Consider the following 18,053-nt stretch of genomic DNA (forward strand, 5'->3'; position numbering starts at 1 on the left):
CTGGAGCAGTAAGAATAGCAAAAGGAATAAGAGTCCTCGTGGCGCAGGAGGAGGACGTGCTCTTCAGGACAGAGGGAGGGTCTCCTTGTGAGCCTGAGGGGCAGTAGGGCTTTGATGGTGTTGCTCAGCCTCCCCTCCCCCAACAGCTGAAAGGTGGAGTAACATAGCAGAGGCAGCCACTTCCGCACATATCAGCAGACTAGTTTCAGCTAAGCCCCACTGCCCATCTGGCCTGGAAGGAGGCTCTCAATGGATCCCAAAAGGCAAAATCTAGAGGGGAGTGGTAGTTCACTGGTAGAGCATCTGGTTTGTGTGTAGAAGGTCATAGGTCCCTCAGGTTTTCTAGTAGGGCTTAGAATCAGAGCTGCTGCCAATCAGTATAGACAGATAGGTGGATCAATAGTCTGACTTGGGATAAGGCAGTTTTCTATGCCCTTACTCATTAAATGCATGCACTTTCATAGATAAACACATAATTACAACCAGTTCTTTGGTGTCTTTGGTGTTATCTCACCCAAAGGAATTATATAAGAACTCAGAAATCACAACACGGTTCACATTAAACATTTAACCTACCGCCAAAATCTCTCATTAGAATCCAAAACACTTACCATGTTGTAGACAGCTTTGTTCTTTGATCCATAATCAAAATACTTAAATTGGTTGGTTTTAGCAACCTAAAAAGATGGAAAAGACTTATACACAATTTGAAATTTGGTGCATGTTCAAAAAACAAAATCCTCTTGAAAGATGGAGGGCCACAAGAAAATTCAAAATCTAGAGATCTTGGTTACAGTCAAACTTCGGTTGTCGAACTCAAAGAGAAGCCTCGTCGGATGTTTGGCTTCATAAAAGCATTCAAAAATGGGAACTTTTACTTCCAGGTTTTTGGCATTCGGGAGCCAAGGCGTTCCAAAATGGAGCTGTTCGGAAACCGAGGTTTGACAGTATCAGAATTCCCACCCATCCATCCTGGCCAATGATAGGACCATAAGCTCTGCTTAAAACAGTGGTGTCTCTGGAAAGTCAGGTAGAAGGTTATTAACATATCTATCATCCTCATTTGTGAGAAAATATTAAAAAACTGAGCCCGGCCCCTCAAGATTGAGGGCGTTCAGCCCCATTCCTGCATATGTTGGGAGGGAAGAGCTATCCTCACCCCAGAGAATTGGTGCCTGTGCCCACAATATTGACCTCTTCTTTTGCCCAGCCTTCACTAATCTTCAGCTGCCAAGACCACTGCAATATGTTTCACCTTCTGCGTAATTTGAGGATTCCCAGCACCAGTGGATGTTAGTGCACTCGGGTGAATGGGGCAGTACCCCACCAACCTCCATCTGCCCTCTTCCACCCACCCCCTGCCTGAACTCAGCAGCAAGGAGAATAAGAAATGGTGAAAGTGTTAGGATATTTCCGTTCCACCTTAAAAGGGAGCAGGCTTTGACAGTCACAGAGCCTGCGTATTTCCTGTTCACAGGATGTTTATATTTTCTGTTGCTTTCGTTTTCTCTCTGTGCTGGAGACACTGACGCAGGCAGTCATGTCTTTCTTTGTTCTGATCAACGCTGAATAAAACTTGTAAATAATGCTCTCCTGAGTGCGACTTTTGCTGTGCATTATCTGCTGATAGAGTGTGCATGAGCTCTGGAATGTGGCAAGATATTTCAGGAAACTCATGTCACTAATTGCTGATACTGCGTGCCTACGGAAGATCGATGGATCGTCCGGCAGACGACTTGGGGCCATGATGGACTTTGTCTCCCTGGCAGTATCCCAACAACAGGTTTCAGGCCCAGATTCACGGCAGTTACAGGAGAGTAAGACTGTGACAGACTGCTGAAAGGTATGTGGAGGAAAAGCGAAAGTAAGGCTTTTCTGTTTGCCGCGGCAAGGGACTTTGAACTCTGGCAGATTAATGGATCTGGGGGCTGTGCCAAGCAAGCTTCGTGATTTATGAGCTGCTGAGATAAGAAGTTTCTGAAGTGAATAAGACTCACGGCTCAAATAAAAAGTTGGAATGGAGTTTTTCCAAGCTTCTGAGGCTGCTGAGTGCCCAAAGTTTAATTGGCACAATTATGGGACCTGTGCTGTGTGGTGTGAAAGTTTGCTGCGTCAGTTTGGAGTGTGGCATACTGTGTCTGAAGCCCCTCCAGTTCCTCTGACAGATAGATGGAGAGCCCAGAATTCGAAGGCCATTGACGTAATAGTCATGTCCGTCTCTCTGGAGGAAATTAAAACGTTAGCTGGCAACGTGACTGCACGTAAGATGTGGAATGCTTTGAAGATAGCCCATTTGCCAGTCATCCCAGCCCAGAGTTTGACTGCATCGGAGGTCGTGTCTGTTTCCCAGAATGCGAGTGAATGCAGGGATGCCAAGGGCACCGGTTGCAAGCTGCAGGGGGAGCTGACTGTCACGTCATCCCAGGCAGCCTTCCAGCCTCCAGGGGGAGCCAAGGAGTCGGCAGCTGAGAGCTCTGTTTTTCATGGGAGCCAAGGTCATCCTCACAGATACCGGAAGGCTAGAAGTAAACAGAAACAAATGCCTGCAGATGGCCAGAAGCAGAGGGAGGGTGAAGAGCCCACGCCAGTGGAAAACAAGGCTTTGTTTGCTGACACAGCTTCACCAAAGGCTAAAGGCATGTCTGATGGCCAGTAGCAGGGGGGCAAGCTGCAAAAGCCCACGCCGATGGAAAACAAGGTTTTGCTTGCTGGAAAAGCTGCTCCAAAGGGCAAAGCCAGGTTTGTTGTTGATTCAGGCTGTACCCGCCATGTCTCGAAGGACCGCCATCTCTTTATCTCCTTCAAACCTCAAGAAGGTGAGATCCACCTGGCTGACGGAAAGACGTTGCGGATCGCAGGAGAAGGGACTGTGAGACTGGCAAGTCTGCACGCAACCATCAAAGGTGTACTATATGTTCCAGGTGCTGCAGACAACTTGCTCAGTGTCCCACAGCTTACTGGACGTGGTTTTGAGATGTCCTTCAAGAGGAGCGTTTGTGTCATCAGAAAAGGCAAAGAGGACATTTTGCATGCAAAGTTTATAGATGGATTGTTCTGTATAACTTATGATGACAAAGGTGCTGTTGCTGTGTCTAATGCTGATTCTTGTTGTGTTGCACAAACTAACAAAGTTCTTCATGCAGGATGCATTCACGATGCACACAGAAGGTTTTGTCACCTCTCTTGGAAGGCACTGGCCAAGATGCCAGAGATGGTTGAGGGTTTGAACATCAAACCCTGTAAGTTTCACATGAAATGTGTGTCTTGTGCAGAGAACAAGGTGAAGGTTGCTCCAAAAGGCAAGGAGTCTAGCAGGCAGGCTTCCAAACCCTACCAACTAGTGCACGCAGACCTGGTTGGTCCACTTGCGCCCTCTTTGGGTGGAACAAGGTACTTCATGGTTCTGGTTGATTCTTTTTCCAGGTACATTCATGTGTTTATGCTCGAGCAGAAATCGCAAGCGTTTCCGAAGTTCAAGGCATTCTGTGCTTGGTTGGAGAATGTTCATGGTAAACGTATTGGCTGTCTCTTTACTGATCGGGGCGGGGAGTTCACTTCTCAGCAGTTTGAAGCTTTCCTGACTGAGAAGGGAATCCAGCATGACTTGTCAACGCCTAGATCGCCATGGATGAATGGACTTGCGGAGCGAGCAAATCAAACGTTGCTGCAAGGACTGAAAACCTTGTTGCATGATGCCAATCTCCCTGATAAGTTTTGGGGGGAGGCTCTGTCGAATTTTGTTTACACTTATAATCGCAGATTGTCATCACCTATTGGTTGTACTCCCTATGAGAAGATGTTTGGTAAAAAACCCAACATCAAGCACATGAGAATCTTTGGTTCTGACATGTGGGTACACACCCCACAAAGCAACAAGCTTGGGAAGTGTGGGGCACATGGTTTGTTCATGGGGTACGAAAAAGGTGCATACAGGGTATTGATGACTGACTCTAAGTCCATTAAGTTCACAAAGAGTGTTGAATACAATCCTAAGTGGGGGGGGGGATGTGGGAATTTTCCAGAGTTACCCAGAGGAGGATGAAGGTGATGTGAAGAAAGCAGATAATGTTGAGGAAGCTGAGGAAGCTGAGGATGATGATGATGATGATCAGAGTTCGGATTCCAGCTCAGTGGGAGGCGCTGCTGCTGATATCAGTGACAGTGATGACACAGCAGACTACAAAAGCGCAAAGGCCTCAGTCAGACCATCTTATGCGTCTGACAATGAACTGGAAGAACCACTGTTCACCATTGGTCACTTTTCTCCTAAGAAAGAGGAGATGAGTCCAGAAGACTTGCGTCTAGTACGCAAATCTGAGAGAGCAACGAAGGGCAGACCTCCAAAGAGATTTGCTGATGAGTTTGCTAAGACAGCAACTGCTGTTCTTAGTAGCTCAGAGAAGGTGTGGGAACCTTCAAGCTTCAAAGAGGTTCAGGAGTTAACCTCTAAAGATGCTGAGCCTTGGCTAAATGCCATGAAGGCTGAAGTTGATTCCTTGAACAGGAACCAAACTTGGGAACTGGTACCGGTAGTCCCAGGAATGAGACTGGTTGGCAGCAAATGGGTCTTCAAGGCCAAGACAGACCAGAATGGCAAGGTTGTCAGACACAAAGCCAGATTGGTTGCCAGAGGTTTTTCACAGGTACCAGGACAGGATTACCACGAGACCTACTCTCCCACAGTCAAATATGAGAGCATTCGGCTGATGCTCAAGATTGCTGTGGAGGAGAAACTTGATGTTTCCCATCATGACATTAATACAGCTTTTTTGTACGGGATTTTGGGGGAGGAGCTGTTTATGCTTCCACCTGATGGAATGCAGATACAGAAGGGAATGGTCTGTAAACTGCGGAAATCCTTATATGGTCTCAAGCAGAGTGCCAGGTGTTGGAACACAAAACTCACTGAGACATTACTTTCTCTAGGTTTTCACCAGGGCAAAGCTGATCCATGTGTGTTTGTCAAGGAGGAGGGGCAAAACAAACTGTATTGTTTATGTTTTCTTGATGATCTTCTGATGTTTTGGAAGAATCAGGCTTTGTACCAAAGCACCCTAGCTCAACTGAAGGAACACTTTGACATGAAGGATCTTGGTGAGGTATCCAACTACCTTTCTCTGCAGGTGGAGAGGGACCAAGCAGGTAATTTTCTGGTACACCAAACACAGAAAATTGCTGATGTATTAACCAGGTTGAATTTGGTTGATGCAAACCCAGCAGATACACCAATGGTGACAGGTTACCAGGTCGACAGTACTGCTGAAGCGTTTTCTGACACTACACTGTACAGATGCATTCTAGGAAAGTTGAATTTCATTGCTATATGCTCAAGACCTGACATAGCTGTAAGCACTAACCTGCTTAGCAGACATGCAAATAATCCTACTGTTCAGGATTGGAAAGCTCTGAAGCGCATAGCCCACTATTTGAAAGGGAATTTGCACTACAGGCTGAGGTTCACCAGTCAGAAGACTGGAGGTCTTGAAATCTTTGCAGATGCAAGTTTTGGAAGTGACACCACAGATGGCAGAAGCACTTCTGGGGTATGCTACATGTACAACCACTGCCTGTTTGACTGGCTGTGCAAAAAGCAAACAGTGAGCCTAAGTTCCTGTGAAGCAGAACTCAATGCTCTGTCATTTTCACTCATGGATTGTGAATGGTTGATGCAACTGTTTAAGGACATCAGAGTGTCTGTGAAATGTCCTGTACAAGTGTATCAAGACAATAGATCGTGTTTGGCTTTGCTGAACTCAGAGAGTTGCAAGCAAAGAACCAAGTACTTGCAGATTAAGCTACATTGTGCAAGAGAGTGTATTCAGAAAGGACTCATTCAGGTGTCCTACATGCCAGGAAATGAAATTCCTGGTTGTTAACAGAGAACAACTTAAGGTTTACGTACAAAGGTTGCATTTGGGTTGAAGCACAGGTACTACAGGTTACACGGAAAGGGGGAGGATGTTAGGATATTTCCATTCCACCTTAAAAGGGAGCAGGCTTTGACAGTCACAGAGCCTGCGTATTTCCTGTTCACAGGATGTTTATGTTTTCTGTTGCTTTCGTTTTCTCTCTGTGCTGGAGACACTGACGCAGGCAGTCATGTCTTTCTTTGTTCTGATCAACGCAGAATAAAACTTGTAAATAATGCTCTCCTGAGTGCGACTTTTGCTGTGCATTATCTGCTGATAGAGTGTGCATGAGCTCTGGAATGTGGCAAGATATTTCAGGAAACTCATGTCACTAATTGCTGATACTGCGTGCCTACGGGAGATCGATGGATCGTCCGGCAGACGGCTTGGGGTCATGATGGACTTTGTCTCCCTGGCAGTATCCCAACAGAAAGAACATAAGGAAGAATTATAATGTCAAAATTAAATATTCAGAAAGAGCCATAGATCAGTGATAGAGTCTCTGCCTTGAACTCAGAGGGTTCCGGATTTAATTCCTTGCAACTCCAGGTAGGGCTGGGAGATACTACAATTTGCAACCCTGGACAGCTGCTCCCAGTGAGAGGAGACAATACTGAACTGAAAGGAGCAATGGGCAGATTCAGTAAAGGGCAGCTTCCTATGTTCTTCCCATGAGATCCAAAGAGTTGTTACAGCTCATGTTTGAATATTGTTTGAATATCTAGAATATAACTTTTGAGTGGTCTGGTAATCTGGAAAACTAAACTTTTATAAAATGAAATCGAAACCTTAGTACCAAAACAGAAACATGAGAAACTAAACAGGCAAGTTGAAATGTCAGACTTTTGACTCCCATGTTTTCAAATGCTGAGAAGATATTTGTTAGAACATACCTGACTCCAGTGTATGATAGTTTTTACAGAAGTAAAATCAGGGTAAATTCCAAGATACACATCTGCTCGACTCTGGAAGAATAATAGAAAGGAAAATGCTTATTATATTCACATTCTTGAAAAAATTTCAAGGAACACATTTATTTACAAAGCAATAGGTCATGGCAATCAAGGTAGTGCAGCATACAGACACTTGCATGTAGCACAAGGAAGCAGATTTCTGATGAAGAGCTGTCTGGGTACCTAGATGTGTATCCCCCACCCATAGTGAATCCAGCTGATAAGGAGCCATAAGAAGGAAGAACAGGGGCCTTGAAGTTGCCTCACAATAGTGAGCATCTGGACAGCACATGGAGCAGGCAGAGAGGTCACCTGGTCACAGCCTGCCCTACAGTAGTAATTCCTTCTAACTTTGCATCTGGAAATTAGCATAAGCAGCTAAAATTAGCCACTCTGAAACTTCTTTGGTTTTTGTAGTGCTGTGCATTTCCTCTTCTATGGCCATGCATAAATGACCAACTACCAACTAGACGAGAAGTTAATTTTGAAAATAAATTTTAAAAGATAGATCAACATTTATTAAAAGAGGCCTCTAGAATTTCAACATGGAAGAACTATGTAAAGGGACTCAAAATTATGGCAAATACTCTATTTTGTTTGTTTGATTTTCTTTTGTTGTTTTGTATATGTACACTGCAAGTTCTTTCAAAAAGAAATAAATGAATAAATGATAGAGAATAAAACTACCTACCACATTTAGGTTTTTCTCATTGCGTCCTTGGAATAAGGACATGATTTGAAGACAAAGTTTGTCAATCCCTGGATAGCTGCACCACTTGGCATTGTTGGCTTTTAGTTTGTAATGGAAAAAACAGAATTCTTTATTGCCGCATATAGGCTGTAAAGATAAAATTTAAAAAATCTGAAGCATTACTAAATAATTGCCCTTTCTTGGAAGGAAACATTGAGGTTCCTGTTAGAAACAGATCTCCTTTATGTTACAGTTATATACCACTTTTCTTCAAGCACGCTCAAGAAGATATGCCTGGGCATTCTAGACAATTTTGCTGCCAGGTTCTGATATGGCCTGGCTCTGGATAGCTGAGGAGAGATTTCTAAAGGGGTGCTCTCCAACAACTTCTTCCCACACATCCTCTCAGGTGTTAAAATTGGCAGATGGGGCCTTCTTGATAGTTCCTTAAAAGTTTGGGAGTGGGGTCCTGGAAAAGGGCATTCTCAATAGTGGACAGTAAGATGAATAACAGAGTATTTAGCAGAAGCTAAACAGCAGCAGAATGCAAATGGTACTGGTTGTGACGCATGCAGGTTGGAATGTCAACCATTCCTTTCTAGCATCCCTGACTGTGACAGAGTCTTCATCCTGTCTGGGAGCAGCCACCAAAAAGCATTGTGGAAGGACATGTGGATCCAGAATTGGCCTTCACAGTCACTTAGGGACTCACTGTTAAGACCGTGTTCTTGGAAGACAATCTTACTTGGCTACTTGGACCTTATCATGCTACAAATGTTCATGTGATCCAAACCTTCTAATTCTTCAAGCTCACACTCAACATAAGTAAATGAAGCGGATGGCAGGAAGACTAACTCTCCATAAAGATGCAGAAGAAAAATATATATTAGAATTATGGGCCTTGAATAATACCTACTCTTATCAATTCTTGAGGAAGGCGTATTATTAAGGAAAGGAGTCCTTTGATGCCTTCACATGTGTAGGGAGGAGCCAGGCCCATGAAGAGTTTAACCTTTTGAGCAAGCTGTGGCATGGTTGAAAAGGCAATAAAACCTGGGGGGGGGAATGTTTAGAATTAACATAGCACTTGCAAACAAACAAACAAATAAGAGATTTAAAAAAACCTGTGGCTCTCCAGGTGTTGCAGGAGCTGGAGCGCATCAGCCATGCTTGCTGGGGCTGATGGGAGCTGGAGTCCAAGATTCCGGTAATGGCAGAATTCCTCTGATCGGGAGGAATTTGCTCCATGGGAATCTGGGTCTGGCCGCCACGGCGAAGGCAGAGACCCGTTAAAATCACAGGCGGGAGAAGCCTGTGAGCGTGGGATTCGGCGGGCACCTTTTGCGCCTCCCCTACTCGCAGGGAAACCCGGTTTCAGGGATCCGGAGCGATGTGGGGTGAGCGGCGCGGTGCTTCGAATTGTCTGCTTCTTCCACGGAGCGAAGCCGCATAGCTGTTGTCGGAGACCGCTGACTTTTTCCTGTGGACAATTTGACACTAAAGTAATTACCCGTGAGTAGACCTGAAGCGAGAGAATTGGATGTTTAAATGTTTAATTTGGAATTGTAACGGGGAGGTTCAAAACAGGAAGTCCGCCTTCCCCTTTTGTAAACAGACTGAGGCAATAAGGTTGGAAGCTGAAGTCTTGGAAAGCCTTTTGCAAAAGACTAAATTTCCATCGGTACAGAACATTAAATCCCCCCCCCCCTTGGAGGCAGGAGAAGAGGGGGGGAAGTTGTGGACTGAGTATGCCTGCTGGAGAGAGCAAAGAGAGCTAAAATACCGCTGCTCTGACCCTGGGAACGGGCTGCTAGCAGGACTGATGTCTGGTGGAATGTTCATTGACAGTGTTTGGAACGTTCATTGACAGCTAGCACAAGAGAAGATACATTGTTTCTACTGTCTCCGGCTGCCTTTAAAAAATAGTAAAAGTAACTGAAAATTGAAACTAGCTTTGGATTGTTTGAACTGTGTCTAAAAGAGGACATTACTGACTAATATAAACAGAAACTGTTTCCCCCTGGTGGAAGCCTTTGAAACTGGTGGCTTTACAAGATCTGGGCTAGGGGAATTTCCAGCTGTAAGATAAAAATTGTGAGACTCTGGGACTGACCTTGAATCTTTTGAGTGTTATGGCAGATGGAAAGGAAAAAATAGATCAGTCAACTGCTGAAAAAAACACTAAGGTCTGGGAGGACTTGGCAGCAACCCAGGAGAGGCTCAACACAAGGCCTCCCTGCCTCCTCGGCAGCTGCTTCCGCATCAGTACACTCCAAATCAAGAGGAATGTCGACAGAAGAGGCTTTAGCGGTTGCATTAAATAAAATAAATGATTCATTGGAACAGCTTAACAAGAAAGTAGATGCGACAAATGTGAAAGTGGATGCTGCAACTACTAAAATTGACTTAAATACAGAAAGTATAAATAATCTGGGACAAAAGGTGAATACCAATACAGAGACCATCCAGAAATTGATACAGGAATCTATTTTGATATGGCAGACTGCGGAGGAAGCCAGGGAGAAAGCAGTTGCTGCGGAATGTAAAGTAACACAACTGGAGAGAGAGTCCCAGCCCTACAGAGGCAACTTGATGAACATAAGTTGACGCTTGCTATGATTGAACTTAAAGAAAAACAGGCGAATTTGAGGATCAGAGCCCTACCTGAATTGGAGAAGGATTGGAGAAGGAAAGTTTGACAGACTTTCTCACACAGGAATTTGCTGACTTTTGGGACTTGGACTTGGAGCAAGAAGAGTTTAGAATTGTGAGGGCCTTCAGGCTTGGAAGAGGAGGGAAAAAAGAGCATAGAATAAGGGACTGTTTGATCACTCTTCGAACCAAAGAAGAGAGAGATAGAATTTTGGGTTGGCATTACCAGAAGAATCTAGAAATACAACAGTCAAGAGTGGAAATTTTTAAATATCTTTTGGATCTTAGGCCTAACTTCAGAGATATTGTTGCTCTGCTGAGAAGGAATAAAATCATCTTTAGGTGGGAGTTTCCCCAAGGCCTATCTTTCAGTTTCAAAGGAAGGAAAATAAAAATAAGATCAATAGAAGATAAAGTAAAGTTTTTGTATAAATACAAAGAAGATCTTCAGAAGGGACTTGGAGAAGAGCCAAGAGCATCGAACAGAAGATCACCAGATAGAGGACTAGAGCAAAGAGCATTGGATAGGAGATCACCAAATAAGGAAATATTGGACATATCAGCATTATCCTTTGGATTGGACCTCCCAGTGAATGTGTCACCACCACCACCATCAGAAGAAGAGCAAGCATTAGGTGCAGCTGGAGGAACATCAGCGTAATTACATGATGGGGTTGCAGGTTTTGAGTTGGAATGTGAATGGACTGAACTCCCCAGAAAAAAGGCGAAGAGTCTTTCATTTATTGAAAAAAGAACATTTGGATTACAATCGGGCTCCGCCTGTTTTCAAGGATTCATGCACCACGTGTTGGGGCCCCTGCTGTACAAGAATTGCATAGCCTTTTTGGATGACGTCTTAATCTACTCGGACAATGAGGAGCAACACGTCAGAGATGTCAGGGAAGTACTAAAGAGGCTGCAGAAGCACCAGTTGTGGGTCAAGCTGGAAAAATGCCAATTCCACGCCAAGGAGGTCGAGTTCCTGGGCTACAGGCTGTCAGACAAAGGACTAGCCATGGATCCAGGCAAGGTGAAAGCAGTGCTGGAATGGAAAGCCCCACAAAACAGAAAGGGTGTGCAAAGGTTCCTAGGCTTCAGCAACTTCTACAGGAAGTTCATAAAGAACTTCGCTCACTTGACAGCGCCCATAACAGATTGTCTCAGTAGCAAACAGAAGTTTGCGTGGACAGAAAGTGCCCAGCAATCCTTTGAAAGGCTAAAGAAGGCGTTCAGTTCAGAAGAACAGCTCCTGCACGTGGATCTGGAGAAGCCCATGAGACTGGAGATGGACGCGTCCGGCCGAGCTGTGGGAGCGGTCCTTTTGCAGCCCGGGGCTAAGCAGGACTGGAGGCCGTGTGCCTTTTTCTCAAGGAAGCTGAGCAAGTCAGAGCAAAACTACACAGTGTATGACCGCGAACTGCTTGCGATCTATGCGGCGTTTCGACAATGGAGACATCTGTTGATAGGGGCAAGGCACAAGCTCCAGGTTTGTACCGACCACAAGAACCTGGAATACTGGCGGACCGCGCGGGTGCTCAACCAGAGACAGGTTCGATGGGCCCAGGAGTTCGCCAAGTTTTCCTTCGAGATCAGATACGTGCCGGGAGAGGAAAACGTAAGAGCAGATGCTCTCTCCCAGAAACCGGAATACCTGGAGGGAGAGGGACCACTGGAAACCCGACACGTGTTTCCCGAGGACCAATGGGTGTGTGGGGGAATGTTGGATGGGAAACGAAAACTGGCAGGGCTTACCAGAGACGATGGATTCGCTCAAGCAAAAATCAGGGAACTCCGGGACGGAAGGGAAGACCATGGAGGGTTTGAGGAAAAGGAAGGGGTACTGTACTATAAGGGGACACTGTATGTACTGGGGGAGACCTTGAGGGGGAAGGTACTTAAACAGCTCCATGACAACCCAACAGCTGGGCACTTTGGACAGCACAAGACCATGCTGCTTGTCACCAGGCAATTCTGGTGGCCAAAGGTGAGGGAAGACGTACGGGAATATGTACAGGGGTGCGACCGATGCCAGAGGGCAAAGGGAGAGAGGGCTGCCCCCGCAGGGTTACTGGAACCCTTACCTACGCCGGGAAGGCCCTGGGAGGTGGTGTCCATTGATTTTATGACGGATTTGCCCAAGTCAAGGGGGAAGACAGCAGTCATGGTAGTAGTCGATCTACTGACAAAAATGTGCCATTTCATAGCTTGCTCGCATGCGGTGACGGCAGAGGAGACAGCCCGGTTGTTTGTGGATCACATTTTCAGACTGCACGGGACTCCTTTGAGGGTAATCTCGGACCGCGGGAAACAATTTACTTCCAGGTTCTGGAGGAAGCTCATGAGCTTGCTGCAGGTAGAGGTGAACTTCTCGATGGCCAGACACCCCGAAACCAACGGGCAAGCAGAGAGAGCGAACAGTATACTCCAACAATACCTACGCTGCTACGTCAGCGAGAGACAGAACGATTGGGTAAAGAAATTAGCTTTGGCTGTATTTGCATACAATAACACGGAACACATGTCCACGGGAATGAGCCCGTTCATGGCCAATTATGGGTGTCACCCCAGGGCCTTCCTGGGAAGGGGGGAGGATGCATGGAGTGTACCTGTGGCCGAGCAGTTTGTAGAAGAAATGGAGGCCTTGCACCAACAACTCAAGATGAACTTGGAGCGGGCCAAGGAAGTTTACAAAAGGCAGGCGGCCAAGCACCGTAGGGAGGGGGAGGCCATACGGGTGGGAGACCCAGTGTGGTTGTCAACCCAAGGGTTACCCCTAAAGGGAGGGTGCAAGAAGTTGCAGCCGAGGCAACTGGGGCCTTTGAAGGTAGCACAGCAGGTGAAGCCAGTGGCGTTCAAACTCAAGTTGCCAGACAGCATGAAGATACATCCGGTGTTCCATAGGTCACTACTCACACCGTACAGGAAATCTGAAGAAGTGTATCGTATCTGAAGAAGTGTGCATGCACACAAAAGCTCATACCAAGAACTAACTTAGTTGGTCTTTAAGGTGCTACTGGAAGGAATTTTTTTATATCGTACAGGGAAGGGCGAGAGTTTCTGGGGTGGGAGGGACAAATCACTACCCACCCGAGGGTAGAGGAGAGGGAACACCGCAACCAAGCCACGGAAATCCTCGATTCAAGGTGGCGAGGTCGGCAGGTGGAGTACTTGGTAGCTTGGGAGGGAGAACCCAGGTCAGAAAACACGTGGGTTCCCGCTGAGTCTATCAATGACGGGTATCTGATGGAAGAATTCCACAGTCTGTTCCCGGATAAGCCAAAACCACTAGCGAGATTCTGGGAGGAAGAATTTGGAACCACAGACGACGAAGGGGACTTTGTGGGTTTACCTGCCTCCAAAGAGGAGAGAGGTGGGGTGTCAGAGGGAGAAGAATCAGACTGGGAGGCCCACTCTGCGGGGAGAGATCGGAGCGGGTGGGAGGCTGGTTTTGAATCCTCAGAGGATGGTGACAGCTCCTTCAGGGGATTCCCCGCGGCGTCGGCCGAGGAAAGAGACGAGGTTTTATCGGAAAATCGCGCCAGGGGTGGAGGGGGTCCTGGGGAGGAGGTGGATGTCAGGGAACTGCCATCGGAACCAGAGGGAAAGGGAGGTTCTGGAGAGCGTCCCGGGAGGGAGAGAAGCAGCACATCTTCTGGGGAAGGAAATCAGCGTAACACCAGTGGAGAAGGGGGGCAGATGGGGGAATCGGCGAGATGGCTCCAAGACTCTTCGCCGGGAACCAGGGGGGAGAGCTCAGGTCCTCCGATGCCCACACCCTCCCTGCGCAGAAGGCTTCCACGCAGGGAGGCTAGGCGGAGACTAAGCGTCAAAGAGCTTCTTTGCTGGAAGAAGTTCAAAAAACGCCCACTAACGGATTCTGCCAGCGATTGAGACAGTCACGGGCGCGTGGCTGTCCAGGCAGAAAGGGTTCACTCAGGCAACCAGCCAAGGGTGGCGTTGATTTACACACAAGCAACCCCTAGAACCATTACATATACAATTTGGACAAAAAAGTTGGCTTCCAGGTGGAAAAATCAAAATTGGAAACAGAATTGTTGGATCCAAAAATTAAGAATTTGTCACGAATGTATCACTTGCTGTTGAAATTGAACACTCAGGATGAAATGGTGAAATCAGCTATGATTAAATGGGCACAAGATGTTGGACATAACATAATGATGGCTGACTGGGAACAGTTATGGACCACAGGTATGAAATTCACGGCATGTAATGCCCTAAGAGAAAATTTAATGAAAATGATTTATAGGTGGTACATGACACCAGTCAAGCTTGCAAAAATTTACCATTTGCCCGACAATAAATGTTGGAAATGTAATGAGACTGAAGGTACATTCTTTCACCTTTGGTGGACATGCCCAAGGATTAAGACATTCTGGGAGATGATTTATAACGAAATGAAAAAGATATTTAAATACACTTTTCTGAAGTGGCCTGCCTCCAAAGAGGAGAGAGGTGGGGTGTCAGAGGGAGAAGAATCAGAGGCCTTTCTCCTGGGCATGGTCGGCCAAATGGTGCCAAAGAAGGATAGAGCTTTTTTAATGTATGCAACAACAGCAGCAAGAATACTTATGGCAAAGTACTGGAAGACACAAGATTTACCCACCCAGGAAGAATGGCAGATGAAGTTGATGGACTATATGGAAATGGCGGAAATGACTGGCAGAATCCGAGACCAGGGAGAAGAGTCGGTGGAAGAAGACTGGAAAAAGTTTAAAGACTATTTACAGAAATACTGTAAAATTAATGAATATTAGAAAAATGTTGGAATGAAGTTATATGGCTTTAGTAGAAATGTTATAAGGAATTAAGTATAAATAGATCAATAGAGTATTAAAGGGGGAAAAGAAGGTTAGAATGTGTTAAGATAATTATAGGATAGAAAACAGAGGAAGATGGAAAGGAATTGCTGAAACAATTAACAGAAGTGGAATACAAAAAGGGAGGTGTGAGGAGGTCATGGAAATAAGTGAATGAAAGATATGATATTGAAATTGTTTGATGTGAAAAGTAAATTGACAGGTTGGCTGCAATACCATCAGATTAATGCCCTATGGAAGGAAGATAGAAAAATTGGAATGAATGAGAAAAAATCTAAATTTCAGGTAGATATAATAGAAAGTAAAACTAAATTGCTATCTAAAATGTATAACCAACTGTTAGATTGGGACACCAAAGACGAAGAGGTTAAAGAAGTTATGGTAAAATGGGCCATAGATATTGGATATAATTTAGATTTTGAAAAATGGACGAAGCTGTGGTCTAAAGGAATAAAATTTACTGCCTGTACCGCCCTCAGAGAAAATATGGAAAAGATGATGTATCGTTGGTACATCACCCCTGTGAAATTGCAAAAAATGTATAAGATCGGGGACAGAAGGTGTTGGAAATGTAAATCTAAAGAAGGACGCTTCTACCACATGTGGTGGAAATGTGAAGAAGTTAAAAAAAATGGGATTCTATCTACAATGAACTTAAGAAAATACTCAAATACACCTTTGTCAAAAAGCCTGAAGCCTTCCTTTTGGGAATGATCGGAGAGGAGATTAAGAAAGAAGATTATGTAATGTTTCAGTATGCAACTGTAGCTGCCAGGATTCTACTAGCGCAAAATTGGAAAACCCCAAATATCCCGACTATCAAAGATTGGCAAATTAAATTATTTGAGTATATAGATTTAGCAAAAATGATGCAGAACATTAGACAGCAAAAAGGTAGAAAGTTTATTGATGAATGGTCTAAATTTATAACATATATAGAAACAAATTCTAGAGATATAAAAATCACAGTAGGCGTAATATAACTCTTGCGATGTGCTGATGTTATACAATGAAAAACTGCAGATTGGTTTTAACATTCACATAACCCAAGACCGAGATGGAGGGAAGTCAACTGTTATTTATTGTTATGTCTGTTTTTCGGTTGGTTAAGGTGTTTTTGATTTGGCTGATGTTTTTCTTCTGTTTTTTTGTATGTGTTTGTTATTGTTCTTTTTTTTTGCTGTTGTTGTTTGGTAATAGAAAATGAATAAAAATTTTTTTTAAAAAAAGAAATTGTTTGATGTGTATTAAATGGTTTTTGTTTTGTTTTGTTAGTTTAATGTGTTAGTGTTTTGTAGTGTTTTTTATTGTATTGTATTGTTGTTGTTGTTTTGTAGTGTTTAAACTGTTGGAAAATTAATAAATATTATTTTTATAAAAAAAAACAAGATTTCTGCAAGGTCAAAAGTTTCCCATCTCTCTTCTTTTGAAATGCCTGTCATTCAACGAATTTATTTGCACCACAGATGGATATTCTTCGTGGCTGTGGAACTGATAAGAGCTGTATACGCTGCCTGATCCTGTATACTGAAGTCCTGATCCTGAAAAGACTTTCTCATGGAACGTATGTGAACTCTGCTTTTTATTTTCTTTTTTAAAAGCTATGCTTTAATCTGTCTTTTTCTTTTCTGAACTAGTCTTCCCAATAGTCGTGAGACTGGACCACACCCCCAGCAAGTCCCTGATAATGCAAAAAGGTAAGAAAATAAAAGGTATTTCATTCTTTTCTTATTAACTTACCCATTGTACCTCCCTGGGAATGGCCAATATAATACAAGCTTTTTTGCTTAGTTTTCTGCAGAATAAAGTTTATGGCTGCTGGAATATCATAAATTGCCATTTCATGAAAGCTGAAAGACAAACACAGAATATAGTTGAAATTTTGCCTGTCTGCAATTGCATACAGTTGTGGACATTAATGTCTAAATACAAAAGGTACCATACATTACATATGATACCCTTACTTTTGGAGGATAACATTGTGAGTTTATTGTCCCATGGAAAGAGTAAGGAGAGAAAGAGTAAATATATATTTATGATTTATTTAAATATTTATATCACCCTTAAACTAGCCCAATAGGTTCTCAAATATGTACGTTGTCCACATGTTAAAGGATAATTTTAAAGAATTATATGAAATTGCTCAACTGTGTTAAATTTAAATGGTAATTCAGAAGTCCCTTTACACAGTCTAAAAGGTGTACATTCTGGAACGTCTGGGCAAAATGGTTATCTTCACAATATGTCTGGAGGAACTAACAGATTTGTAGAAGAGTGGGCCATTTATCAGGTAATCTAATTGCCAAATTGTTCATGGTCTTATATGCTAGTTGTATTAGGACTGGCCTAAGATATTCTGGCGGGACGCGGGTGGCGCTGTGGGTAAAAGCCTCAGCGCCTAGGGCTTGCCGATCGAAAGGTCGGCGGTTCGAATCCCCGCGGCGGGGTGCGCTCCCGCTGCTCGGTCCCAGCGCCTGCCAACCTAGCAGTTCGAAAGCACCCCCGGGTGCAAGTAGATATATAGGTACCGCTTACCAGCGGGAAGGTAAACGGCGTTCCGTGTGCTGCGCTGGCTCGCCAAATGCAGCTTTGTCACGCTGGCCACGTGACCCGGAAGTGTCTCCGGACAGCGCTGGCCCCCGGCCTATAGATGTGAGATGGGCGCACAAACCCCAGAGTCTGTCAAGACTGGCCCGTTCGGGCAGGGGTACCTTTACCTTTACCTAAGATATTCTGGCACTGGAGGCGAACCACAAAATTGGACCACTTCCCCCCAGGGAGGAAGCAGTGAGTGAAGATCTACACCCGGGACAAAGTGGCAATAAATGTCTTCATTACAACTAAGTGGGGAGTGAAGATCTACATCAGGAACGATGTGTGGAATCACACTGATGATGCTTTACATATGGAAGACGGAAGGCATTCCACAGTGCAGGGGCAAGAGTAGGAAATGCTTTGGGGGGGTCACTACCCTCTGATATTATGTGAAGTGTGGTGCCATGATTAAAAT

The 18,053-nt window shown here is 44.7% G+C and overlaps 1 protein-coding gene across 4 annotated transcripts in view; it reads right to left on the reverse strand.

Moving 5' to 3' along the window:
- Positions 1–18,053, reverse strand: part of LOC309532140 (lysosomal acid lipase/cholesteryl ester hydrolase-like) — a 30,454-nt gene that overhangs the window by 684 nt on the left and 11,717 nt on the right. For 2 of the 4 annotated variants that reach the window (XM_082222141.1, XM_082222140.1), the window contains exons 5-9: positions 16,784–16,893; positions 8,470–8,606; positions 7,554–7,700; positions 6,803–6,874; positions 612–677 (exon numbers count right to left, since the gene is read on the reverse strand). In XM_082222141.1, coding sequence (XP_082078267.1) covers positions 612–677; positions 6,803–6,874; positions 7,554–7,700; positions 8,470–8,606; positions 16,784–16,893 — 532 coding nt within the window. Of the gene's footprint in view, positions 1–611; positions 678–703; positions 1,019–6,802; positions 6,875–7,553; positions 7,701–8,469; positions 8,607–16,783; positions 16,894–18,053 lie in introns of those variants that run through there. The other 2 variants (XM_082222143.1, XM_082222142.1) reach the window with 2 other exon arrangements.

The sequence above is a fragment of the Podarcis vaucheri genome (genome assembly GCF_965113315.1).
Source record: "Podarcis vaucheri genome assembly, chromosome: 5".
NCBI lineage: Eukaryota > Metazoa > Chordata > Lepidosauria > Squamata > Lacertidae > Podarcis > Podarcis vaucheri.